Below are 27,343 nucleotides of genomic sequence, written 5' to 3'. Positions count from 1 at the left end.
TTGAAGTCATAAACCCAGAGACCTAGAGGTGAGTGTAAAATCCCCTCTTTGCTTAGATTACCCTGTAACCGACGCCAAGAAGCTCCCGGCGGGCGACAGAAGGGGTCATCTCAGGCTTCTTCACAGGGAAGGAAGGGAGACACACGTAAACGAAGAAGCTCCGCAGTAGGTTCGCCATGAGCAAGAGTCTGGGCATCCCTGTGAAGCTGCTGCACGAAGCGGAGGGTCACACGGTCACCATCGAGCTCAAGAGCGGCGAGCTCTACCGTGGCTCCCTCATCGAATGCGAGGACAACTGGAACTGCCAGCTCGAAAACATCACCTACACCGCCAAGGTCAGCAAAATTTCTTCTGTATTCTTGGTTTTCTCATCTTTTGTATGTGTTCCACATGTGCCTGACGCCACATGTTGCGTGCCTTAACTGGCCTAACCCTAGAATGGATGTCCTGCACCATGCTGCACGTGCCTTATTTCTTGAACGCTCCGTGTTTTTAATTTCAGAATTTTATATGCTTGTACGTGTGTTAACCCTAGGTTCGACTGTCTTTATGTATGATGCCCAAACTTTTTTCTAGCCCTAGAATGGATACATGTGTACCTTGTTGCTAAATCAACGATTGATGCAATTCCACGTGTGTCTTACATCTTGTCTGTGATCTCACGCTCCCCCCAACCAACACCCTCCTAGCCTTTCCAACGGAAACAAAAATCTCCACCCACACCTGATTCCACATATTTTTCTGAGGCCACGTGCTTGTTACGCTAAAGTGTGGCTCATTTCAATGTGTCTGATTGGTGTGTCTTGTGCCTTAACCATGGAATGGACATTTGTTTACTCTAAAGTGTGGCTCATTTCAATGTGTCTGATTGGTGTGTCTTGTGCCTTAACCATGGAATGGACACATGTCTTGTATCTTAACTTACATCATGTCACACGTGTCTTGACCCTAGATTACCTAACAACACTTACTTGAATTGTGCTTGGAGAGTTGTAATTTATTTTCCTAGATGGAAGGTGGATTCACATAGTTAAATTCAGTGAGTGACTATATTCCTTGGAAGCTTTGGAGGATATGTACCAGAGACTCAAGGTTAGCGTATATTTTTCTTGCAGGATGGGAGGGTATCTCAGCTTGAGCATGTCTTTATTCGTGGAAGCAAAGTCAGGTATGGTTCTCAATGACTTTGTCTCTTACTTGAACAAAAGTAACAATGGAACTGGTGTGGCTCTCGCTCTAAAACTTCTTTTCATGTAGAATGTATATTGCAACTCTTTTTTGACATGTAGGATATGCTTGGAATGATCCTATGTCCTAACGAGTCTGAACAAGAAAGAAAGAAAGAAAAAGTAATTTTAAAGTCTGTAGAAGGCCAAAGACCTATGTGACATATTACATAGTTGATATACTGAAATGGATTTAGACCAAAGATCAAGAAATCAACACATAAAGTCTAAATCTGCCAACCATTTAATGCGTAACAAACAAACATGAGATTATGATGAAAATAGAAGAAATCCATGTGCACATGTAGCAAAGGAGGTATGTGTATAAGGTCTAAGTAATTTAACCTCTCACCATGAGGATGGCTATTAAGCTTGTCATGAGTCCTAGACCATGAAAGGACATCTCCAAGAAAGGAGCCAAGAATACATGTAGATGTCCAAGATATGAATGACTAAAAGATCCCTACAATGATCCCAAGACTCTATTTATAGTAGCCTTGCCTATGGTCCATTATTTACATGTTTTGGACCTTACAAACCATCTCTCCTCAACATCATACAAGATATCTATAATTCAACATAGCCTCAAATGAAATCAATGGGAAGTGATGAAGGCTCCAAATATGCTTTCCAAATGTAAAGAAGTCCTTAAGTCTTCATCTTGAATGTATATGTGGGATTGTTATGGCAGCCCTTGTAGATGAAATCCTTTGAAAAATTCTTCATGAAAACTCTACGAAATAGGTTGCAAATGATACATACACTTTAGCCAAATATGTCGCGCATCATATTCTTCCATTGTGATGACCATTGAAACTTGTTGGAGTAGAGCATTGATCCCAATAATGGACCTCACCAAAACTGTCTAGAAATTATAACATGCATATAATCCCATGTATTGCTCATTTTCTTCATACAAATCATGTCACTTGATCAAGCAACATCTTCTTCAAGTAAGTCATATTGTTGCACATACTTTAAAGATTGCCAGTAGCCTCATCCATGGGCAATTGCTTCCACTTAACAAGGAATGCTTCAATGTTCTTGTTTCTCAACTCCTTTGTTCTCTTGTCCACAATCCTTTCCGGCTCATATATGATCTTCCTTTTTTCCTTCATGGGTGGTAGCTCTTCAATCTCTTGTGGAAAAGTGCCCACTAACCTCTTAAGGATGGACACACGAAATACATCTTGCAGAAGAAGGCAGATCAAGCTTGTAAGCCAAGTCATCTACCTTTTTGACTACCATGTATGGACCATAGTATTCTTTCGTCTATGCTCATCCACATTTGCCTTTATGACCTCTTGAGTCTTCTTCACGTTGTTCTTGCAAAGTTGAAGAAGCTATCTCATCCTTTTCAACTCTTCCTTGTAGGCCAAATGATTAGCCATTTTGTTTGAAAGGTAATAGATGGCACATGTACTTGATACCCATAAATAGCCTCAAAAGGTGACATACCGATACTCAAGTGCTCGCTTGAATTGTGGCAAAATTCAGCAAGATAGAGCCACTTATCCCAAGATGTTTGCATATCATGACTATAGTGTCTCAAGTACACTTCAAGCCGTTTGTTTGTGCACTGTGTTTGCCCATCCATTTGAGGCTGGGAGGCTGTAGATGGAGTGATTTGGGTACCCATGTTCTCATATAATGTCCTTCAAAAAGTTATCCATAAACTTGGTATCCCTATTACAAACTATGTTAAGTGGCAAACCATGTATCTTGAATATATGCTCTATGAATTGCTTGTTTCCCGGATGTGTAGGATTTCTCAAAATCATATTCTTGAAAGGTAGGCAACATCTCTTTTGTTTGGGAGAAAGATTGGGTTGGGAGAGGAAAAATTTCAACATCCTATGATCACTTCTTACCTTGAAATTCTTAGAATTGTGCATCTCAGTGTTTTGGGGCTTTACTATTTATTTGGGATTTTATTGGATTTTCTCCTATTTATTTGTCGAGGGCCAGTCGGCCAGCCCTAGATGCAGTTGGCCAGTTCCCTCTTGCATTATATAAAGAGTTCCCCATTATTCACTCATTCATCCACTTCCCTTGCACATAGTTTAACATTTAGTTGCTGGCCATTGCCATTGTAAAGCTTTACAACTGTTACAAAAGTTGATCTTGTCCATGTCACGACCTTGTGTTTTTCTTGGACAGTATGCAGGTGTGCACGGGGACATGGTGGACAGTGTGAATGGCATCAGATTGGAGTTAAAAAGAAAACCCATGTGTGGACAACCCCAAGTGTGAAGGGGGCAAAGAGATTTTAACTCAAAAGGTTTTAAAAACCTTTAAAACATTATAATGCCCTTTATGAAAGTAAACGTGGCCCATATGCTATTATTAGGGCCACGTGTGTGCTTTAAAAAAAAAAAGAGAGGTTGGCGGGCAGAATGCAGGCGCCTCTCTCTTGGTACTCTTGCGCTTGTGCTTTTTCTCCCTCACTTGGAGAAGAACGAGCAGATGGCATGGCAGCTAGGCGCCTTTTGATTAGTGATAAAGCAGAGCACTGGACTGCAAAAAACAAAGCACCGCTTGATGGCTGGATAGCACTCACACGCGGGACAGCACTTAGACGCTAGAGAGCAGATGGCTGGGTGCGCCTATCTACTGGTGGAAAAACAGTAGGGACTGCACATGCGCCTTGGCTTTCTCTTTCACTCCCTTGCTTGCTATGAAACGCCCACTAGCACTGGTGTTTTTTGGAGGAGGCGTGTTTTTGCAGGTGGCAAGGGGGCTAGTTTCTCTGGACATAAAGGCGGACAGGGGCTGGTTTTTCATGAACATAGACATCATGTCGATGGCGTTCAACTGATGGAACTTTCAGCTTCTCTTTGCTTTGGTTCGGGACTGTTTTGGAAGGGTTTATGGACTGTTTTGTGGCAATGCATGTGGCTACGAACAAGAGCAATTTTGGGACTGTTTTGAGATCAGTTCGAGGACTGTTTATGGGCTGTTTTTGGTTGGCTGCAAATTCAGCTATGTGCTTGTGTTTCCGGCTGCAAGTACAGGTCAATTGAAAGTGTTTCTTGGCATGGGAGTGATGCAAGCTCGCATGGCTGTGTGCTCATGGAGCAGATTGTTTTCTTCCTGCTAGAAAGGAATAGAGGGACCAACAGATATGGGCATCTCTACGTTTCCAGATGTTTCATGAGGGAACAGGTAACTAGATGTATGCCGTTGTTGGCATTGTTGTTGAATGGTGCTGTGAATGGTTCAGTATGAAAACAGGACAAAAGTTTCAAAGGGAAACAAGCCTAAGGGTTTGATGTGGAAAGAGGTCGTAGGTTTCTCGAGGAAACATGTATTTGGGTTTCTCCAGGAGATAGGTCACATGCTGGCAGAAGGTACAGGAATGGACACATGTTTGGTACAGCCTTGGTGTTGATTGGACAGGGGACAGGGAATCCATGACAGAGATGGATAGTACCTTTGGAAGGTAGAGAGGGTTGGTACAGGTGTGTCGACTATATGGTATGTTGTGCTGTGGTGCGAGTTCTCTTTTGAGAGACAGTTTGGGAGTCTGTGTGTTGTGATGCAGAAGCACTGGATGTGTCAGGGTGTGATGCTGTTCATAGGGTGAGAGGCTATGGATGGTTGTGGCAGCCCTGATCATGGGAGAAAGCTTTTGTATGCAGACTTAATGTGAGAGTCTTTCGATGTGAATAATGGCTGGACTTGTTTGTGGATGCCGAGTGGACAAGAAGCCATGATGCAGGGTCTTTGCAGGCTTCAAGAGTTCTACTGTGACGGCTGAGTTTTCAGTCTTATTGTAATCAAAGCTCTTATAATCAATTAAAGAAATACTGCGAGGGGCGCCACTGTGTTTTGGGGCCAATCGGTGTCCGTGTACTGTTTGCAGGAGCACTCTGGCTCCCCTTGTTTGTTTTCCTTTTCTAGGTCCTCCATGGTGTTGAAGTGTTTTGTGTGCAAGTTTGTTTTTGCACTGCCCTTTGGTTTTGTCTGAAGACCGAGGCCGGTTTACATTCCAACTCTCTCAATCTCCTTTGCACTCTCTCATATGTTTACTGTTTATGCTTCCGCCTGTGCTATATCCTTCATGGTATCATTCGCTTAGGTCCAGGTTACTCCAAACTCTGCAAATCTGCCCGTCTTTCCCTTCTTTTGCTGTGAGTTTTTCTCCATATCTCTCCCGGCTACTGATCTATGACAACAAGTGGCTGCGTTTCCCAACAGTGCTGTGTTTTCAGGTCCAGCCAGCCTGCTGTTTGCTGTCGGCCAGTTTTGGTAGCTGCGTTTTCTCCTACAGGGCCAAGCTGGCCAGTTCTCTTGGCTGCGTTTTCTTCTACAGAGGCCAAAGGTGGAGTTGTGGCTCTGTTTTCTGCTCCGGCCTCTGTTTTTGGTGAGTTGTTTACCAGACAAGTGGCCCTACATTGTCTTCTTTCTCCATGAGTCCCTACTCTTTCGGTAGGAGATTCCCGATGGACCTCGGACTGTTTTGCTGCTGTCCAGTCTCTTTCTCTCTCATGTATGAGAGGGGGATGATTGTTCCTGGTGCCTCGCTTCGGTGGAAAGCACTTGAGAGAAGTGTTTGAGAGTTGAGATTTGTTCTTCGCTGTTGTGGATATGGCTTCCTCCTTGTACAAACAAGGGTAAGTTGAAGGTGTCAGTCAACAGTTCTGACTAGGCACTTTCCTTGGTTCAAAAGAAAGGTTGGAATTGTTGCTTCTCTTGCGGGAAAAGAGGACATCTAACCAAGGATTGTTTTTCCAAGAAGAAGGACAAGACCAAGGGCAAGGCTTCATCTCAGAGAAAAGGCAAAGAGACGACACAGGATAGTGATACAGATTCTAGTATCACTTCTAGGACTCCCAGGGCGCTTCCGGCTTAGGAGACCTCAGATGGTGTACTTCTCTAGTACACATGCAGTTTCCCTCCATGTGCTTCTAGCCAGAAGAGGCTTGTGGGCGAGAGAGGGGGCTGATTACAGCTCCACCTACTGGTGCATGGGGACCATGATCGGAGTTCCAAGCATTAGACATCTGGTAGGACATGGTTATCTTTGGTACGGCAGAGATTATGAACTGGATCTGTTCCAAGTTCATTGTTCAAGGCTTTTGGGATGTGATGTGTTTTGTCCACTGTTGGGGATTATGGGCAGGTATGTCTAGCAGCTCATCATCTATTTTTGGAGTTCACTGCATACTTGTGCAGGAATTTGTGGCCAAGCAAAGTTCCTTGCTGTTCGTGGTGGCATCTTGTTTCGAGGAAACAGGTTGGTGTATGCTCTCTTCGAGGTGATTCCAGTATTCGCGATGTTGGAGGGTCCATGGTTGCCTCTTCATTGACTTATCTTCTTCCGACTCTTGCACACTATGCGCTTTATTTGTCCAGGGCCAATCGGCCAGCCCTAGAGACAGTCGGCCAGTTTCCTCTTGCACTATATAAAGAGTTTCCCATTATTCATTCATTCATCCACTTCCCTTGCACATAGTTCAGTATTCAGTTTTGCTGACCATTGCCATTGTAAAGCTTTATTGCTGTTATAAAAGGTGATCTTGTCCAACTCTCTCAATTTCCTTTGCACTCTCTCATATGTTTATTGTTTATGCTTTCGCTTGTGTTATCTCCTTCAGAAATGTGCACCATAAAGATAGTGGTGTCATTTCTTGATTGCATGAAGTATGGCCAACATTTCTTGCTCATAAACATGCAACCCCATCTCCTTCTCAGAAAACTGTCTACTCTCGAATGCAATGACACCATGCTCTTGGTATAAAATTGTTCCAAGCCCTCTTTCACTTGCATCCGCTCTCACATAAAATGTCTTTGAGAAATCAGGGCAAACAAGAATAGGAGCCGATGTGAGCAAGGTTTGGAGTTCATCGAAACTCTTGTCGACAATAACATTTCAAAAGAAAGCTTTCCTCTTGAGTAGATTGGTAAGAGGTGTTGCAATAGATGCATACTGCTCCATAAATCTTCTATAGAAAGAAGACAATTCCAAAAATCCTCTCAATTGAGTTGTATTGCTAGGGGTTGGCTATTCTTTGACACATGCTACTTTCTTTGGATCAGTCCTAATGTCCTTCTCTCCCACCAAGTGTCCAAGATACTCCACTTCATTGACCATGAATGCACATTTGCTCTCCTTTGCATAAAGCTCGTGCTTTCTCATCATCTCAACCACTTGTTTCACATGAGACAAGTGTTCTTCTTTGATCTTGCTATAAATCAAGATATCGTCAAAGAACACCAGCACAAACTTGAATAGAAGGGGAGCCAATATCCTATTCATCAAAGCTTGGAAAGTGGTTGGGGCATTTATAAGGCATAATCATAAAGTGAAACAATTCCCTTTCGGTCCTAAATGCTGTCTTCTCCTTATTACCCTCCTTCATTCGTATTTAATGGTAACCCGATCTTAAATCAATCTTAGTAAAGAATTTTGCACCTTTGAGCTCATCAAGGAGATCATTAATACGAGATATTGGATACCTATTCTTGATAGTGACCTTGTTCAAGTCACGGTAATCAATGCATGTAGGAAAGAACCCATCCTTCTTCTTTACCAATAGAACGGGTGATGCAAATGGAGATTGTGAGGGTTGGATAAGACCCATGGTAAGCAATTCTTATACTTGCTTTGCCACTTTCTCTCTTTCCACCTTAGACAAACGGTAAGGAGTCTTGTTCATAACCTTAGACAAACGGTAAGGAGTCTTGTTCATAACCTTTAAGTATAAGAGCATGGTCAATCTCCCTCTTGGGTGGCAAACTCTTTGGCACTTGAAAAATGTCCTCATACTCTTTGAGAAGAGTCACCATATCTTTGTCCATTTACTCTATGTGCTGTCCAATACCATCCATCTCTTCTTGAACAAAATGTAACACATAGATAGTGCCAAGAGTCTGAGTTCCTTCTTGAGCCGCTTTGAAGTGATCAAAGAGAGCTCTTTTGATGCATTTCTAGTCAATACTACTTGTTGTCCATCATGTGAAAAGCTCATAACACCTTGTTGAAGGTTCATGTAGAAATCACCAAGAGAAGCTAACCAATCACACCCCATAATCACATCAATGGGACCTATGTCCAAGACCACTAAATCACCTTTCCAAGTGTATGAAGAAGATAATGTCTCTTGTATAGAAGGGTAAACCAATGTAGCTTTCTCATTTCTCCCATTTGCTACTTGCACTTGGAAGGTTATGGATAGCTCCGTTGGAGTTAGTTTGAGAGAGTTGATGGATTTAGAGTTGATGAAGCTATGTGTACTCTTGGAATCTAACAAAATATGGGCAACTCTTCCATTAATGGTTCCCACTAAACTTGGTGTAATATGCAGCGGAAGTCTTCGTATTGGAGGATCCTGTCACACAAATGCTCACACCGTCTTTTGTATCCCGAGTTTCGTAAGTTTAGCAATCCACTTTAATACTTCAAACTTTAAAGAGAGATGAGAACTGGACACCAGATTGGGTCCCAAATTACCCACTGAAGGGCTCCCTATCCCGTTACCGAGATAGTATTTGCTTCATTACTTTAGAGAGAATGATTGTGGATTATAGATAAGCCAAACGCAAGATCTCAGAGGATCGAAAGCCTGGCTGAACCGTACACGGTTGTAGAAACACTACAATGAACTAATCTCGAGCCTATGCACTCTTTGAAGGGCATGAGGAAGGGTTGCACACCTGAGGCTGAGAAGGGACTGTAGTGGACTGTTCTAAGCTATGAAAGTATGCTGAAAATGCTTATGAATGCTGTGTTACCTTCACCAGATGGCTGGGGCATGTGTGGATGATGCATAGAAGGTTGTAGGTTGCTGTAGGACTGAAAACGCAGAGTTATAGTGCACTGTACACAGGCCGGCTGTGAGATATGCAGAAAACGCAAATGTGTTTGCTGATTTGGGCCCTGTGGAGGCGGGTATGCTCTTAGGGCTGAGGATATGAGGCGCTTGGATTCTGATGGGGCTGAATGGGCTTCTAAGCACAATACTTGCCTATTTATACTAGTTGGGAGATGGTCAAAGTTGGTTGACTGGTCATAAAGTTAATAAACTTTATGTTATAAAAATGGCATTAAATGTTAATAAAATACTATAAAATATTGAAAAAATACAAGATAAATCCTAGTTAAATTTTCTAAGGCTTCTGTGATATTCTAAGTGATGCACAGGCATATGAATGCATGTTATGTAAAATGCAGAGTGCTTTCTGATGCAAACACTAAGGCTTCTACTGACTCTACATGCATGAATGATTCTCTCCAAGTGGGTTAAGGGACTTGACTGACTGACTGACTGACCCGCTAAGGCTGAGGAATGACCTACGTAGCTCGTGCTTGACTTATCCTGGACTGAGGATATACAATGGGGTCACGGCATACGACAAATATCATGGGGTCACGGCATACGACAAATATCATCCTACTGGGTTCTAATAATGTACAAATGCTGCACTGTTGATGATGAGCCATCTTGTCACCATGCACTGAGTGCAGAGTGCATGTGACATTTCCTCCTGTTTAGCTTGGCGGCAGGCTCATGGCTTCCAAGTAGTCTGCTAACAACTAGGGGTACTCCTAGAAGAACTCCTCGTCTAGCCATATGGCTTCGTGGGTATCTCGATCTCGGAATTTCGTATAGAACTGACGTATCCGTCGATCGGAACCATGCTTCCAACGATGAAGAAGGATCTGCTCGGGCTCAATAACTTCTGCTTCGTCTACCACATCTGGCTCCTGTTAACCCTAATTGCTGTGCTAAAGTGATAACCTTTCCGGAAAACTGAAGCAGTGGGGATCCGTTCTGTCTGAGTCCATAGAACTCATTTGCCAAACCGGTCATGTACTGGGGCGGAACAAATCTGGTCTTCAGGTCATGGACAAAGATGTCCCAGTCAAAGGCTGGGACACCTGTGGTCTGGTTTGTATAAAGATTAGACCAATGCTGTCACCAAGTGACTGCCCCACCAGTTAGATGGGGAGCCGCTATGTGGACTCTATCCCGAGGGTCTGTGATCCTAGCTAGTGGAAAATGAGCATTAAACTGATGAATAAATTGATTAACTGTTGAATGATCACACTTACCATCATACTTATTGAAGTTTGGTTGATTGCGAATGACGGTGGTTGATGTTGCGGGCTGCTGGCAGGTGGCACCTATGGCTGGGGAACTGAGGAGAGATGCTGATACCTCGAGTGTATGGTCTCCTTTTCCTGTTGGTGCTTGAGTAACATACGTTCTTGATCAAGCTCACGTTGGTGCTCCCGAGCGGCGAGTTCAGCCTGACGCCGGTCTTCGTTGATCCTGCGTTGGGCTTCCTCATAGTCCCGTCTTTCTACTTTTTCTTGTTGTTTTCTAGCTTTTGCTTCTGCCTTTTCTTCTCTCCTTCGGGCCTCATCCTCTCTCCTTTGTTGTTCCATCTAAAAGAAGAGGGAGATGTAGTCAGGTGCTGCTGGTGGCAGAGGAAGACGTGCTGCTGTTGCCTGAGACGCTCCATGAGCAGCTCGTTCTGAGCTCGAAGAAGAGCTATGGTGTTTGCGGTAGACGGAAGAGCGAGGTCTCTTTCGGGGGAGACGTCTTCCGGCTGATGAGTACTCTCTTCTGTAGACATGATACTGAAGTCGGTGGTCGTGTTGGAACGCAATCTGACCATCCAAGGATGCCCTCATGCTAGGATACGGTGTGTGTGGACAAGCTGAATTTGATACCAATGTAATATGCAGCGGAAGTCTTCGTATTGGAGGATCCTGTCACACAAATGCTCACACCGTCTTTTGTATCCTGAGTTTCGTGAGTTTAGCAATCCACTTTAATACTTCAAACTTTAAAGAGATATGAGAGAGAGATATGAGAACTGTACACCAGATTGGGTCCCAAATTACCTACTGAAGGCCCCCTATCCCGTTACCTAGATAGTATTTTGCTTTATTACTTTAGAGAGAATGACTGTGGACTATAGATAAGCCACACGCAAGATCTCGGAGGATCGTAAGCCTGGCTGAACTGTACACGGCTGTAGAAACACCACAATGAACTGATCTCGAGCATATGCACTCTTCCCAAGGGCATGAGGAAGGGCTGCACACCTGAGGCTGAGAAGGGACTGTAGTGGACTATTCTAAGCTATGAAAGTATGCTGAAAATGCTTATGAATGCTGTGTTACCTTCACCAGATGGCTGGGGCATGTGTGGATGATGCATAGAAGGTTGTAGGCTGTTGTAGGACTGAAAACGCAGAGCTGTAGTGAACTGTACACAGGCCGGCTGTGAGATATGCAGAAAATGCAGATGTGTTTGCTGATTTGGGGCCTGTGGAGGTACTGAATGGCTGCGCCTAAGGACTGTAGGGACTGCTGAACTGATGTATGGTCTGCTGAACTGCTGCGTTGGAGAGCTAGGGTTGACTGAAGCAAAACGCAAGTGCCCCAAGGGCTGGATGAGACTATGGCTGCAGGCGGGTATGCTCCTAGGGCTGAGGATATGAGGCGCCTGGATTCTGATGGCTGAATGGGCTTCTAAGCACAATGCTTGCCTATTTATACTAGTTGGGAGTTGGTCAAAGTTGGCTGACTGGTCATAAAGTTAATAAACTTTATGTTATAAAAATGGCATTAAATGTTAATAAAATACTATAAAATATTGGAAAAATACCAGATAAATCCTAGTTAAATTTCCTAAGGCTTTTGTGATGTTCTAAGTGATGCAAAGGCATATATACGAATGCATGTTATGCAAAATGCAGAGTGCTTTCTGATGCAAACACTAAGGCTTCTATTGACTCTACATTCATGAATGATTCTCTCCGAGTGGGTTAAGAGACTTGACTGACTGACTGACCCGCTAAGGTTGAGGAATGACCTACGTAGCTTGTGCCTGACCATAGTAGCCAGGAGTTTCATAAAAAAGGTTTTTGAAACGCGTTTCGAAACGTTTCGAAACGTTTCATGGTGAAGCCCAGAAGTATGAAACGGCAAGGGTCCCGGGGGGGGGGGGGGGGGGGGGGCACACATGTTACCTTGATCTCATAGGCTCAAATAAATTAGCACAACTCAATAATTTACGATTTACAACTTACAAGTAACCAAATGGCAAAAGGAGTCAGGACCAAAGAGTGGCAATCCATAAAATGAGAAATGTCACATGATACATCATAAATGTCACATGCCACATGGGCTATGGCTGAAGCAAATGAGAGTATGTCACATGTGACATGTGACTGCCACTAACACCATACATGAAAGAAACTCAAAAAAATCTAAAAATAACAACACTATCCAAGGCTCTAGCTAGTAGCCTCCAATGTCAAACATGACATAATACATCATACATGTCAAAACATCATAAATGAAAATGAGAATGAGTCATGACTAGGTACTAAGTAGATACTAGACTCTGAGAGCCTACTCATCCTCCTCTGCATCATCCAACTCAAGATCCTCATCCTCATCTGCAACATCAGATGCCTCAGAAGCTGTGGTCCAATCAGAAGAGTCATCTACAACCTCTGCTGCTGTCGCTGTCTCACATGCAACACTCGTGCTACCACCATCATCTGTGCCACGTACAAAACTCCTGCTAGTGCTAGCACCATGTGTATCCCTGCCCACCCTGGCTCGAGAGCGGCTACGTGTTTGCCTGGTTCCCTGCATCGCCTCCTCGTATAACATGGTGCAAATGTCTTGCTCATCAGGTGGGATCTCTGGGATGTCTTTCACTTTCTTAATGTCGATTTTGTCGACATTCACCTGAATCGGCTCTATAGAAGTACCTCTCTGCTCAAGTAGACGGAGGTTGCAATGACAATAAACCAACCGCTCTAATTGTGGAGTGGTAAATTTGTTCCTTTTCTTTGTGTGGAAAAGGGCCCATGTACTCCAATTTCTCTCACAAGGACCTGAGCTGCAGTCCTGTGAAAGCACTCTCATAGCAAGCCTCCTCTGACAAAATTCAAACCCGAAAAATCACACATGAGACATGATTCATTATCCATGACACAGGTGAAAGCACATGCATGAATCATGATATATCATGTGACATGAGCATAAAACTTTAATGAATACTCACCAACTGTGGGGCACGTATACCATATTTCTCCCACCAAGATACAGGCTGTAACATCCCTGAATGCAACTCAGCAGTCGGTGACCCAAAATGCTTTCCTGTCTTGTTGCGGAAGGCAAGCCGCTGCTGCTCCAAGGTAGCCAACTGATCCACATCTCCACCCACCCATGCTGTGACATACTCGGTCCAACCATCCTCCAACTCCTCGCAACATGCCTGATCTTCGTGTCTCCACAAAGGATGGAGAATGTGGGCCACTGCATGGATTGGTCTATGAAACCAATCCCAACGATCTTGCCAAATAGCACGGAGGCTGGCCTTCCTAGTTTTTTGAACATCACGAATCACGAATCACGATTTAGAGTTTATATTAAATAAAGTTTAGAGCTGAAATTTAAAGAGAAGTAAAATATAATACTCACTGGATGTCAGAAATACCAGTTGCCTTTATAAGGCACTCCCCGAGCTTGTCCATGTACCCATATAAGAGGCCCATGGTGCAACCCTCCATGTCGGTGATTCGTAATACGCTGTAGAAAGGTTGTAAAATCCTCACCAATCCCTCTGCTGTTGCCCACCACTCAGCACCCATGATAGTGCTAACAAACTTATCTGACTTTGAACACTTATTTTCAGCTTCCCAGTCATACCATTCCTTGGACACCACTAGTCGTAAGAGTCCCTTTTGTACTCTTACTACTCTATCAAGCACTATGAACATATATGCAAACCTAGTGGTGGCGGGTTTACACAGCTCCAACTCACCCTGTGCCCTGTAGATAGAAAGGATCTTGGGCCGCTTTGTGACAAATTTGACAATGAAGCGAGCTGTATTTAATACTTCCTGCAACCAACCTAGCTTGCCCATATCCTCCATCATAAGATCCAAACTATGACTGGCACATGGTGTCCAAACAATGCGTGGAAACTCATCCTCAAGCATGCGGCCCATACTGACACAATTTGAACCATTGTCAGTCACAACCTGCACAATATTTTCCGGCCCAACTTCCAAAACAGCCTCACGCAAATGGCGCCAAATGAACTCTCCTGTAACCACTGTGCCTGGCTGGGATGCATCAATGGCACGCAAAAACATTGTGCCCTTGCAAGAGGACACCAAGATGTTGTACACACTTCTCTTGCGTACATCTGACCACCCGTCACAAAGCAATGAGCAACCATACTTTTCCCAAGTCTTCCTTAATGGCTGAATTTCGTGATGCACCTGTGCACGCTCTCTACGTAGCTCTTTAGTGCGCATAGTCTCATAGTTGGGTCCCTCCCACTCGTACCCAATCCGACTGACGGCACGCATGGCACATTTCCAACGATTTGTGCGTAGTATGTTGAAAGACAAGGCACATTGTATGAAGAGCTTAGTGAGCTCTCGAGTTGCCTCTTTCACAGCCTGCTTTTGAAAACCTGCTTTGATATTGCCTCTCTTGAGAGACCCCACAACCGGCAATTTAGAACGAGCCGCTACCGGCATAGAGCTCGTACCTGCATACACACCACCTGCAAAGGAATCTTGGCTTTCAGCCACATGAGTTTTCCCCCTCTTTGCCACTGCCTCGGAGCTCTCTTCTTCCTCGACACCTGTACCTGTGTTAGAGTCTACAACCCCTTCTTGGATTTTCTTCCATTCTTGTAGACTGTCATACACAGCCTTTGGTACCCTGGGACAAGCACAAATGCCCTCACCCTTCAAGCCAGACAAATGGGCTTTGATGCGGGTTACACTCCCGCTAATAAGCAGAAATTGCACTTCCACTTTTCGGCCCCAGACCCACCGTATCTTCCAAGTGAGGTGACATGGGCCCATACAGCATCACGATTGCGACCCATCTCGATTCTGTAAAAAGTTCAAGAAAATTTCAGCCTTCAAAGTTCAAAGTTCAGGTTAATTTTCAGCCTTATAAATTTAATCATAATTCTGTAGTTGAGAGAGAGAGAGAGAGAGAGAGAGAGAGAGAGAGAGAGGTGTAAATACTAAAGAGAGAGAGAGGTGTAAAGAGGACGTGTGACGTGTGTGTAGAGAGAGAGAGAGAGAGAGAGAGAGAGAGAGAGAGAGAGAGAGAGAGAGAGAGAGAGAGAGAGAGAGAGAGAGAGGTGTAAAGAGGACGTGTGACGTGTGTGTGTAGAGAGAGAGAGAGAGAGAGAGAGAGAGAGAGAGAGAGAGAGAGAGAGAGAGAGAGAGAGTCACGTGTGACGTGTGTGTAGAGAGAGAGAGAGAGAGAGAGAGAGAGAGAGAGAGAGAGACGACAGCAATGCAGCACGGCTGTGTGTGTGTGTAGAGAGAGAGAGAGAGAGAGAGAGAGAGAGAGAGAGAGAGAGAGAGAGAGAGGCAAGTCAGTGGTCACTCACGCTAGAGTGCGCACTGCGAGGCTGGACGCGTGAGAACCTGTGCGCCGGCGTGACTTCGAAGAACCTGCAGGCTGCTCGGCGCTCGCACAGAAACGCACAAAAACGGCAGCCACGTTTTTTTTAACGTGGATATTGCAGTTTTGGGGAAAAAAAAAAGTCAAAAAAAAACTCGTTTCAAAAACAACGAAACGTTTCGAAACGTTTCGTATGCCTCAGGGACAGCGAAACGCGTTTCATTGCTACTATGTGCCTGACTTATCCTGGACTGAGGATATACAATGGAGTCACGACATACGACAAATATCATCCTACTGGGTTCTAATAATGTACAAATGTTGCATTGCCGATGATGAGCCATCTTGTCACCATGCACTGAGTGCAGAGTGCATGTGACACACTTGGGCTCTTGCATTCCGTCAAAAGCACTTGAGAAATAAAGCATACACGAGCTGCGTTTACTGCTGTTTTGGATGTGTCATCTTCCAAAATACTTGCATGACTCTCCCCACCGGGGCCAAATGAAAACTCATCCTCTTCTTGGATGAAAGAGTGATTCTCTAAGGTATCATCATGTGTCTCTTCAATGCAATCGTCATATTCCTCCACCTCATGAGATTTCTTTGAATCATCCTCTTCATCCATAAGAATCATAGTAACCGTCATCTTCTTTGACTTGCAAACATGCCCGGGTGACCACTTCTCTTTGCATTTGAAGCATAAATCCTTGCTTCTCAACTCTTCAATCTTTGGATCCTTTGTGTCTTCTTGAAGGGTTGAAAAGTCTTCTTGACAAACCCATTGTCTTTCTTTGCATCATTTTGAACTCTACTCTTGGGCTGTCCACCTCCAAATGATGATGAAAACCTAGAGGTAAAGTGGGTGTTGTGGAAGGAAAACTTTTACTAACATTTGAAGAAGTATTGGATGGTTTTTGAGAGGGTATGTTGGGTTGAGATTTCCTATACTTAGGCTCATAAAGCTTCGCTAACCTCATAGCCTCCTTGATGGTGCTAGGTCTTTGTGCTGACAGATCCCGCTTTGATGTAGGAATTCAACCCATAAATAAACTTCTTTATCTTCATTTGCTGATTAAGCCCTTCCACATACATGGATAGCTTCATAAAGCTTTTTATGTACTCCCTTACTACCATGCTCTTTTGAAAAAGCTCATACCATTGCTCATGGTATCTATCTAGCACCAAAGGTGAGATAAAAGTCAAGTTTATCTCTCTTTTTAAATCATCCCATGACTGTGGTACACTCCCATGCTTAACCATATGTCTCCACCATTGGTGAGCATAATCTTCAAAGTGTAAGGAGGCAAATTGCACTTTATCTTGCTCACTCTTAGGGTAGAGCTGAAAATAAGTGTCTAGCTTGGTCATCCACTCCTGCAACTCATACAAAGCGGAATTATCACCCTTGAACTTGGAGAGGGACACCTTGTCCTTCATATCTTTGGAAGCATTGGAAGTAGGATTCTCATGATGTGGCTTGCTCTTTTGTGATTGCATATAAGAATTGGCAAATTGAGTAAAGTCTTTGTACTCCTCCTTAATAAAAGAAGGCAATTCCATCCAACTATCATGAGCTTCCACTTGTCTTTATGCAAAAGACATGTGCTCCCAATGACGATTTTACTCGGAATTAGTGAAAAGCAAGCTACAATGACGAGTTTACTCGGAATTAGTGAAATTTTGATGGTTGCAAATGAAAAGTTTCAAATTTTTGATGTTGGAGGAGGTGCAATTTGGTGTATAAGGCTGAATTTTGCAAAGGCCCCAAATTTTGGTGGATATAGGAGACCCAATTTTTTTTATTTTCACCAAAAATTGAAAAACCTGCAAATTAATTTTTGACGTGGTAGATGCAAGTACAATACGTAGATACAATTGCAACATGTAAGTGGTACAGACAACAACACAGTACGGACAGAGCCGTGGATGTGTATGGAAATGCTATGTAGGTAGTATGGGCAGTACAAACAGTACGGACATTAGCGTACAAACGTCATGCGAGGATGTACATATAGGAACGGGCTTGCACGTGAGACGGAAAAATTCGGGCTTTTGCGTAGGGCTTAGACATGATGTCACCATTTCGTCATCCAATTTGTCCACTCGTGCTTTCTCATCATGTATGTACATTATTGGACTGGTATCCATGGCAGCTGTATATGCCGGGGATTGATGCCACTCATGTGATATTGTGGACTTGGCTTTCCGTTGGGACTTGTGCCTCTGTGTACATGCCCGGAAATGCCTGGTGGATTGGTGCTCCATTGGGTCTGGTACCTCGTGTACTTGCTTGGAGCACGTCTATTTTGGTATAGTCTCATGAACGGGGATTGTCCATACCAATGCTGCATTGCATAGCATCTTTATGTGCTTGCTTGCAATTGAAATTGCATGTTGTTTTCATGCTTGCTTGATCAATGTGTAGTTCCGGATTAAGGGGACGTCCGCTCGCAATCCGTGCGTGTGAAACTGTCCATTGGCATGGTTATGTGGCATGTGACAGGTGGTAAGTATTGGTCATAAATCTAGCCTTAGGAATTAGCACTAATTTATAAGTGAGTGTGTACGCACTTCATTAAGTTTTGGGCGACCAAAACTCACTTATAAATTATGACCAGCTCGGTGTTCACACACATTGATGTTCCGAGGTGGACAAAACTCAATGTCCACCGCCCAGACCTTATCCCCTTTGTACAAAGGGAGTAACCAGCCATGTGTTCTTTCTAGCTTGCTTTTGCCTGCCACCTACAGTGGACAACTCACCACCTCACTCTTTCCTCTCTCTAGAAGGTGTCTTCTTCATGAGGGTTTTTGGGTTGTATTTTTTGCACTTTTCTCCTTCCCAACTCCATATCCAATCTTGCTAAGGTGTTTCCCAAGCTTCCAAGATTGTTTCCGAGTGCTAGTCACTGTTCTACACACTCCCAATGATTGAAATTCAGCAAAACAGGTCTCTTTCTTGCTGTAATTTTTGGTCTTTTTGTTGAAAACCCTAATTTCAGCCCTCCTTTCTCAAGTTGAACCATAGGGGAAGCTTTCCCAAGGTTCCCTTCATCCTTTTGAAGACTTTTGTCGCGAAGAATTGCGACAAATCAGAGATTTCAACACTCCCAGCACTTCCATCGCGAAGACTTCCGTTGTTATCGACTCTACTTGCAATTGGTAAGCTTTTATGCTTAAATATGGAAGCAAGTAGCAAGAGGGAGAAACTAGATTACAAGATCACATACCTTGTGTAGTGTTCTCTTGTCCTACGTGCTCTCTTGTAGATTGTTGCTACTATGTGTTGGTGGAACAATAGAGAGCAGATGGTAGGGAACATGGGCACTTGAGAGGGTACTGAGCAGGTGTGTGGCCCTCTGTCACCACTCCTCACTTGGTGGATCCTGTGTTTCGTGGAGTTCTGGATGCACGAGCCCATCTCATCATCATCCATTGTATGACACCATCTATCTAAGCTCAATTCATATCTTCCCGGAGTGATGCCAGTCAGATGTGGAATGAGATTCTGAGGAGGTTCGGGACAGTATCTTCCGTGAAGATTGCTAAGTTGGAGGCGGATCTTGAGCAGATTATCATCAGTGACTCAGATAATATTATTGATAAGATTGGGGAATTCACAAGGATTAAGAGGCAGCTTGAGGAGTATTGGAGCTCAATCAACAACCCGATCCATAAACTACTTGGTAAGCTGCCATCATCCTTTGACTCTTTCAAAAATCACATCTACTTCCGTGAGCCTCTCTCCCCTTTTGAGGAAGTCGTGAGTTATCTCCACGACAAGTGCATGCTTCGCGGAAAAGGCAAGTCAGAGTCTGCTTTTGTTGCGTCTAACAAGGGCAAGGACAAAGGCAAAGGTGGAAAAGGGAACTCCAACAACAACAAGCAGAAAGTCACCACAAAGTCATCTTCTGACGACGACAATTCTGACAGCAACAAGGGTTCTAGGATGAAGGAATCTTGTGAGTTTTGTGGCCGATTTGGTCATTCTGAGGCCAAATGTTTTGCCAGACACACTGCTTCCCGCAAAGCTAAAGCAAAACAGAAGTCCTCCTCCGATGGCTCAGACACTTCACCCACAACAAATGGTTTAGACACTTCACCAACGACAGAGGAGGGTACGAAGTCTCATGCTAAGATGGCTTTTCTTGTTGTCTATGATCCCCCTGTTCTTTCATCTTCACACGAGTAGGATGAGTCCTTCCTGGTGGTCACAGAGGAGACTTCTGATTCAGAAGTCAATGCCCTATCCGCAACAAAGGATTATTTACAAGAGTTTCTGATAGAGAACTTATCAATTCCTCTAATCCCTTTGGATGAGTATCTCCCTTCCCTTGTGTTGTTTCATGCTGATGCTATTATTGCAGATTTTCTCTCGTCTCTTTCAGAGGAGGATAGTGGTTCTTCTACTGGGCAGGTGGATGATTTTGCCGAGATATCCTCACATATTCTCGAGCTTCCTACTTTGGCAGTTGCTTCTCCTTCCTATGTTTCAAAGGAGGCATCTTCCACTATCTTGGAGCCTGTCCCTACTTTGAACCTGACAACTTCTACTATCACTGATGATGATCAGTTTGTTCCAATGGTTGTTTCATTTCCTTCTTCTTTAGAGAAGTCTACTTCGGTCCCGATACTTGTTGCAGATGCAGAGGTGGTACCATCTATGGTTCCATCTCCTGAGGGCTTCTCTCTTCACATTGATCCTATTGTTTCGTCTTCGATATCTTCTCGTGGCTTCTTCCGAAGACCTTCTCGGTATTCAGATGTACCATATCTTCGCGAGCTTTGTGCCTTTTATGAGGAGGTTGTTCCTTCAGACTCTTTGGAGGTCTTTCTTCAGCGTAGTCCACCCATCAGGCGCTGAAGAGGAGGTGTTGGCATTATCATCTCCAGATTGGGCATATATGTGCATATTTCATGCTGTATCTGGCCACATTTATGAGGCCATGCATTCATCTTATTTTTGATATTTTTCTGCTATTTTTGTCTATTTTTTAGACATTATTTTAGTATTTTTTGCATAGTCGGCCAGCCCACTGTTTTTATAATGGCCGACCAGCTCTTGCATCATTAGCACATCATTATTCAGCTATTGCTGTTGGTTGTATGCACCTACGGACAGCCCTCGTGCTCTACTTCAGCAGATAACAAGTTTTATACTTCAGTTCTTTTGCACATGTGCTTCTTTGCAAGATCTATTTGCTGTTTTTTCTATTTTACAGCCATTCTTTCAATAACTGCTTATGTGTGGTGAAGGATATGCGTCCAAAGGTTATGGAGGAATGTCACGCTCCACCTTATGCTGGTCATAGAGGTATCATGCCTACTACACACATAATTGAGAGAGATTTCTTTTGGCCAAGCATGCATAAAGACATTGAGGCATATGTACGCGCATGTATTACTTGCCAAAAGGTGAAATTTGATAGGCAAAAGCCTCCAGGTTTGCTTCAGTCATTGCCTATTCCCTCGCAGCAATGGGAAAGCATTACTATGGACTTCATTATGGATTTGCCTAGATCCTAGCATGGGAATGATGCTATATGGACCATTGTGGACATGTTTAGCAAGCAAGCTCACTCCTTGCCTGTTAAGAAAACCATTAAAGTTGATCATATGGTGAAGCTTTTTCTTGCTCACATATTCAAGCATCATAGTATGCCTAAGTCCATCATTGGGGATAGAGATCCCAAGACTACGAGCCTCTTTTGGAGGGCTTTATTTGATAACATGGGCACTAAGCTTGAGTTTTCATCAGCTTATCACCCCCAAACGGATTTGATAACATGGGCACTATGCTTGAGTTTTCATCAGCTTATCACCCCCAAACGGATGACCAAAGTGAAGCTGCAAATTCAGCCGTGTTGGATTTGTTGAAGTGTTATGTGGCAGATCAAAAGAGTGCGTGGGAAAGGCCCCGTTTGAGTTTGCCTACAACAACACAGTTCATGCCTCTCATGCCTCCACGGGAAAGGCCCTGTTCGAGATTATTTATGGCAGAGTGGTCTTGCCACCCATCCTTCGTACAAAGGATGAGATTTTTGCAATTGATGAGTATGTGCGCGACTTGGATGTAGCCTTTGCTCAGGTGCGAACAGCCATTGCAAGGTCACAAGACAAGCATAAGAGGGCTCCTGACAAGCATAGAAGGGACATGCAAGTCAAGAAAGGTGATTGGGTATTGTTGAAATTTGAGAAAGCTAGGCTTTGGAAGAGGCCAGGACGAGAGGGATCATATCCAAAGCTTTCTACTCGATATTATGGACCCTTCAAAGTGGTTGACAAGATCAATGAAGTGTCCTTCAGGCTTGCTTTACCCAGTCACTGGAAGATTCACAATGCTTTTCATGTGAGTCTTTTGTGGAAGTATGTGGGGCCAGATCCAGAGGAGCCTGTCACAAAAGATCCACCAGAAGTTGATGAGCTTGAGGAGATCCTTCAACTAGAGTAGATCATGGTTACCATGAAACTCGTTTCAGTGGCTTTGAAACTCGTTTCACCTTTCGGTGTTGAAACGTTTCATATGCACATTGAAACCATATCGTTTCATGTGGGAAAAAAGGTTGTGATTTTGTGTGCTTTTTATCTTTTATAAATCTTTCTCTTTCCTTCTTTCATCCTATTTGTTCTTTAGTAATTTTTCACACGTGGGGAAGCTAGCTGCATTTCTCTCTTCATCACGACTGCTATCTCCCTCATTCTCTCCATCGCCTACCTCTCTAAGGGCTGATTTTTGCATAGTCTCCAGCCTGGCCCTGAATTGGCTGCTGAATTCACACGTGGGAACTTGCTAGACTGGACGTGCTGAATTAACCTGTTGTACTTGCTGCCCATGTGGATTGTACCTGCTAAATTGTCCTATTGTACCTGCTGTCTACGTGGACTGTACCTACTGCTTAATTCCATACGTGTGCTGAATCTGGACTGTACCTACTGTTGAATTCCACGTGTGCTGAATCTGGACTGCACTTGCTGCTGAATTTCACACGTGTGCTGAATCTGGACTGTACTTACTAAATAGTACATGTTGTACCTTGTACTAGCTGAATTATATCTACTGTACCAGATTGTACTTGTTGTACCAGGTACCCTCATGTTTTCTCATTTGTGTAAATCTAAAATTTGTTAAATTAAATTCAGAGAATTCTTTAAGTTTTGTGCAGAGCAAGAACAAAGCATGTTTATGTTGACCATGATCAGGAAGTTTTTTTTGTTGTGGTTAGTATTTTTTCTGTGTGGTGGTGGTAACCATGCCCTCAGAGCTTCTGAGAGCCACTGAAGGTTAGACACACTAGGAAATTTGGGAGCAAAGCTAATTGGGGAGAACAAGGCCATGTTTCCTCCGCGGTGTACCCCTTGGCCCGTGTTAGTACACGCGTGCCTGCTGGTGCACAGTCCCGGAAGACCAGTGAAAGGCAGGTGTGCACTCAGTGAAGGTGGAAATGTGCCTGCAATTTGAGGCTTCTCCGATCAACACATCTTCATCAACTTGAACCAGTTTTGTTTGAGTTGTATTTACAATTTCACTCCCTGGTGGAGAAATCTGGCCTATTTGGCTCGTGACACTTGTACAAATAAATACTCCAAGAAATACAAATGTATTAAGAGGGGGGCTGGCCCTTTCCGATCCCAGTGAGTGCTGGTGTCATGTGTATTTTGGTATTTTTAGTACTTATGTTGCTAATGTTGTTTCCATTGTTAACTTTAGTTAAGTGTTCTAAATATGTGTATATTGTCTTCCGATCTGTAGGCCTCCTATAGAGAGCGATCACAAATACAGTATTGCAAACAAGTGGTTGTCAATGGAGACTTGCAACTCACCTTCAAGAAGCAATTGCGTATAAAACGACAAAGTATGGTAGTTGGTAGCAATCAGCTTCATGGAATCACTCACTTGAGGGGGTGAATAGGATGGCACATGGGAAGGGGTTGGGATGAGGGTTTGTGGGAGGGGAGAAACAAGAGAAGTGGTGGTGGTGGGGAATATGGAAGAAAAAGAAGCAAGAATCTGGGAATAAGGTAGAGAAACAGGAAGCTCGGAAGAAGAAGCGTGTGAAGTTGGGGCCTGGGATCGGGGAGAAGAAAATCCCCGAGAGATAAGAATGACTATGACCAGAAGCCATATCCTCCGATAACGCAGCAGAATCCTCCTCTTCAACAAAGCTGATGAGAAAATCAGCAAACTCCTCGAAAGCTGAGTGCAGCCAAGAGAAAGGAAGGAGAAGAGGGGATGGGAGGGTGGGAAACCAAAAAAAGGAGAGGTAAGAAATGACTCCCCTGGGTTAAAACCCTGTTGTAGCACCAAAATACGGGGTTGAGATCTGAAAACGTAGTACCTCTGTGGAAAACGCAGCTCCTCAACAGAAAACACAGCTCCTCAGTGGAAAACGCAGCTCCTCAATGGAAAACGCAGGCCCACAGTAGAAAAAAACGCAGCTCCTCAGTGGAAAACACAGCTCCTCAATGGAAAACGCAGGTCCACAGCAGAAAACGCAGCTCCTTTGTATATGTAGATGCGGTGGATCTTTGCCTACAGCAGTAGATGTAGAAAACGCAGGTCCCTTTGTAACACTGGGCTCACATACCATGAAAGAATGGTTGTAAAACAGAAAAAACAGCAAATAGATCTTGCAAAGAAGCACATGTGCAAAAGAACTGAAGTAGAAAACTTGTTATTTGCTGACGTAGAGCACGAGGGTTGCCCATAGGTGCATACAACCAACAGCAATAGCTGAATAATGATGTGCTAATGATGCAAACCCAAGCCACCTATTTATAGGTTGGACAAGAGCAGGTCGGCTAGTATAAAAACAGTGGGCTGGTCGACTATGCAAAAAATACTAAAATAATGTCTAAAAAATAGACAAAAATAGCAGAAAAATATCTAAAATAAGATGAATGCATGGCCTCATAAATTTGGCCAGATACAGCATGAAATATGCACATGTATGCCCAATCTGGAGATGATAATGCCAACAGTTATCCTTCATAAGATAACCCTCTTTGATCACATAAGAGGCATGTGAGTGACCAGCCATCAAATCAGTCCATATATGGCAAAAATCAGCATCCAAATGATATAAATCTGGCATGGCTGATAAGTCCCCATGAGAGGCCACTGAAACTGCCGCCACATAAGGCCTCCTGGACAATGCACCTGCCACTACATTCTTCTTTTCCGGAGTATGTATAATTTGAAAATGAAACATGGAAAGAAAGTTTGCCATTCTCATCTGTGCTTCTCCGAGAGCTTTGTTTGAGATAGAAAATATCTCAAGCTTTGATGATCTGTCTTGACTACAAATTCAGCTCCAAGAAGATAATGCTTCCATATCTTTAAGGCATGAATTACAGCCAAGCGATCTTTTTCATAGATGTCCATATGAATTCATGCAATCGACGGCTCTCATATGACCTTCTTGATTTATACAACTCCTATACAATTCCCACATGCATCACATTCCACCGTGAATGGCTTTTGCAAGTCGAGAACAATCAATACGGTTCCACATATGATAGCATTCTTGAGTTGCAAAAAGGCATCTTACTCCTTGAGGTCTATTTAAAAGTGGCTTTCTTCTTCGTGAGATCATATAAAGGTATGGCAATCATAGCAAAATACCTTATAAAGTGCGTATAATATGAACATAACCCCAGAAAGCTACGTACCTCATGTACAGTTTACAACTCTGGTCAATTCCAAATGGTTTCAATCTTGGCAGGATCCATTCTTACACCATCCTTGGATACAATGTGGCCTAAATAGTGTATCTCTGAAAGAAAGAACTCACTTTTCTTGGCATTAATGAAGAGTTTATGCTTCCGCAACTCTTCAAGCACTGTAGCCAAATGAGTCCTATGCTCTTGCTCATTCTTGGAGAAAACCAAGATGTCATCAAAGAATACACTTGTGAATTTTCGATGGGGTCGGAATATCCTATCTTTCATACGATTGAATGTGGCTGGGGCATTGGTGAGACCAAAAGGCATCACCAAAAACTCATACAATCCAAAAGCTGTCTTGAATGTAGTTTTGTGGACATCCTCTGGTACCACTTGTATCTGGTATAACCACTGTTCAAATCAATATGGCTGAAACAAGCCGAGCCATCAAGCTTATCCAGGATGTCATCAATGCTCGGGATTGGAAATGTGTTCTTGATGGTGCTCTTATTTAGAGCTCTATAATCCACACACATGCGGAATGACCCATCTTTCTTTTGTATAAGAAGCACGGGAGAACAAAAAGGTGAGGAGCTTGGTTGAACCAAACCTTTCTCCAAAAGCTCATTAACTTGTTTCATAATCTCTTCTTGTTGTGCGGCACTCACACGATATGCGGGTTTGTTAGGTGGAGAACTACTTGGCACAAGATCTATGCGATGATCCTTGGGCCTTTGAGGAGGTAGTTCACCTCGTAATGCATCAGCAAAACAATCTTTGTATGCATTACGAAAATTCAGCCTATCCTGAGTTGAAACATCCACATTTTCATGACTTTGTTCAATGTTATCACGAACAAAAACCAAATACGTTGAAAGACTCTTTTTCATTGCTTTATTAATCTGGATGTGAGATACAACTGGAATAGAATCCCCTTCCTTGCCAGCATCAATAACATGCATGCGGCCTTTATGCATAAAGGAAATTCTGTTTGTCTTGTACTCTTTGCGGGGCTCAAGCCTATGATGCTGTGGCTTGCCAAGCAATACGTCACATCCATTAAGAGGTGCAACCAATAAATTTTTAGAATTATATGTACATATTTTGGACCTTGTCCTTGTATTCCATGCAAAAACATATGATAGTGTTTCCCTTGCTTGTGTTTGTTTGTTTTTCAATATTGCCATGATTTTATCCAACACACTCTTTATTCCACCCTTCGTTGGAGGGAGGGGGAGGGGTGAGTGAAGATTTGAACTTGTATCCCATGGACGGTAGCATAGAGCTCTACCGCTGGGCTATTGTCCCCACTCCTTGTGTTTGTTTGTTGGTAAGTCCATGCAAGGTATACATAACTGACATTACCCGATCGTTTATGCTGTTTCAGGTTCATGATTATCCCGGACATGTTGAAAAATGCTCCTATGTTCAAGCGCTTGGATGCCAAGATCAGGGTGAGGCATCTTTTTCTGTCTTGGATTGTGATGTCCTTGTTACATGTCAAATTGCTTTAGTGGATTAAGAGGTTTGTGTTCTTTGTTTGTGTAGGGGAAAGGCTCAGCAGGCATTGGAGTTGGGCGTGGGCGTGTTGCAGCTCTTCGAGCCAAGGTAATCTTCCAGACGATTGCTACATATGCAATCCTTGCCAACTGAGTTCTTGTGGATTCTTGTCTCATGTGATTACTGTGGTTTTGGGTCTAGGCTCGTGCACCTGGGACTGCTGCACCTGGAAGAGCTGCTGCACCAGTGCGAAGATGAGGGAAGCACATTCTGATGCTCTGCAATGGGCAAAGTTGCATGGTCATTCGGTTTATTGCAAACTTGTCTTTTCTTACAGAGTACATGTGTGCATTTGTTGTGTCCTTGGTTTTGTTCATGTGGTGTCGTTAACTGCCAGAACCTACTGGAGTGGCCATTGCAAAACATATGTTTTTCTGCAGTGGGTATTTTTTGAAGTTCATGTGACAGACCTTTTAAAACTTGACAGATAGGCCATTGCAAAATTATCAAGAAGTACACAAAGTAATTGTTTTTC

The 27,343-nt window shown here is 43.5% G+C and overlaps 2 protein-coding genes across 2 annotated transcripts; one reads left to right on the top strand and one right to left on the bottom strand.

Annotated features, from left to right (window-relative positions):
- On the top strand, window positions 1-27,343 carry LOC147606340 (small nuclear ribonucleoprotein SmD3b-like). The gene is made up of 5 exons (XM_086792098.1): window positions 1-335; window positions 1,116-1,168; window positions 26,696-26,762; window positions 26,857-26,916; window positions 27,010-27,343. Exons 1-5 carry the CDS (start codon window positions 177-179, stop codon window positions 27,064-27,066), a joined length of 396 nt encoding a protein of 131 aa, XP_086648224.1. The 5' UTR covers window positions 1-176; the 3' UTR covers window positions 27,067-27,343.
- Window positions 12,601-16,279, bottom strand: LOC147606341 (uncharacterized). The gene is made up of 5 exons (XM_086792299.1): window positions 16,073-16,279; window positions 15,097-15,116; window positions 13,684-15,009; window positions 13,265-13,583; window positions 12,601-13,137 (listed from the first exon to the last, which is right to left on the bottom strand). The coding sequence occupies exons 1-5, from the start codon at window positions 16,277-16,279 to the stop codon at window positions 12,601-12,603; spliced, it is 2,409 nt and encodes an 802-aa protein (XP_086648425.1).

The sequence above is a fragment of the Cibotium barometz genome, chromosome 57 (genome assembly GCF_041138505.1).
Source record: "Cibotium barometz isolate CiBa-2024 chromosome 57, ASM4113850v1, whole genome shotgun sequence".
NCBI classification, from domain to species: domain Eukaryota; kingdom Viridiplantae; phylum Streptophyta; class Polypodiopsida; order Cyatheales; family Cibotiaceae; genus Cibotium; species Cibotium barometz.
Note: the sequence above shows the minus strand (reverse complement) of the source record. Positions and strands in the feature narration are given on the sequence as shown.

Coding starts and splice junctions, on each gene's coding strand:
- LOC147606341 (XM_086792299.1), bottom strand. CDS start 16,279: ATGATTCTTATGGATGAAGAGGATGATTCAAAGAAATCTCATGAGGTG. Junction 13,584..13,683: donor ACTGGTATTTCTGACATCCA/GTGAGTATTATA, acceptor TCAAAAAACTAG/GAAGGCCAGCCTCCGTGCTA. Junction 13,138..13,264: donor GTATACGTGCCCCACAGTTG/GTGAGTATTCAT, acceptor GAATTTTGTCAG/AGGAGGCTTGCTATGAGAGT.
- LOC147606340 (XM_086792098.1), top strand. CDS start 177: ATGAGCAAGAGTCTGGGCATCCCTGTGAAGCTGCTGCACGAAGCGGAG. Junction 336..1,115: donor ACATCACCTACACCGCCAAG/GTCAGCAAAATT, acceptor TTTTTCTTGCAG/GATGGGAGGGTATCTCAGCT. Junction 26,917..27,009: donor TTGCAGCTCTTCGAGCCAAG/GTAATCTTCCAG, acceptor TTTTGGGTCTAG/GCTCGTGCACCTGGGACTGC.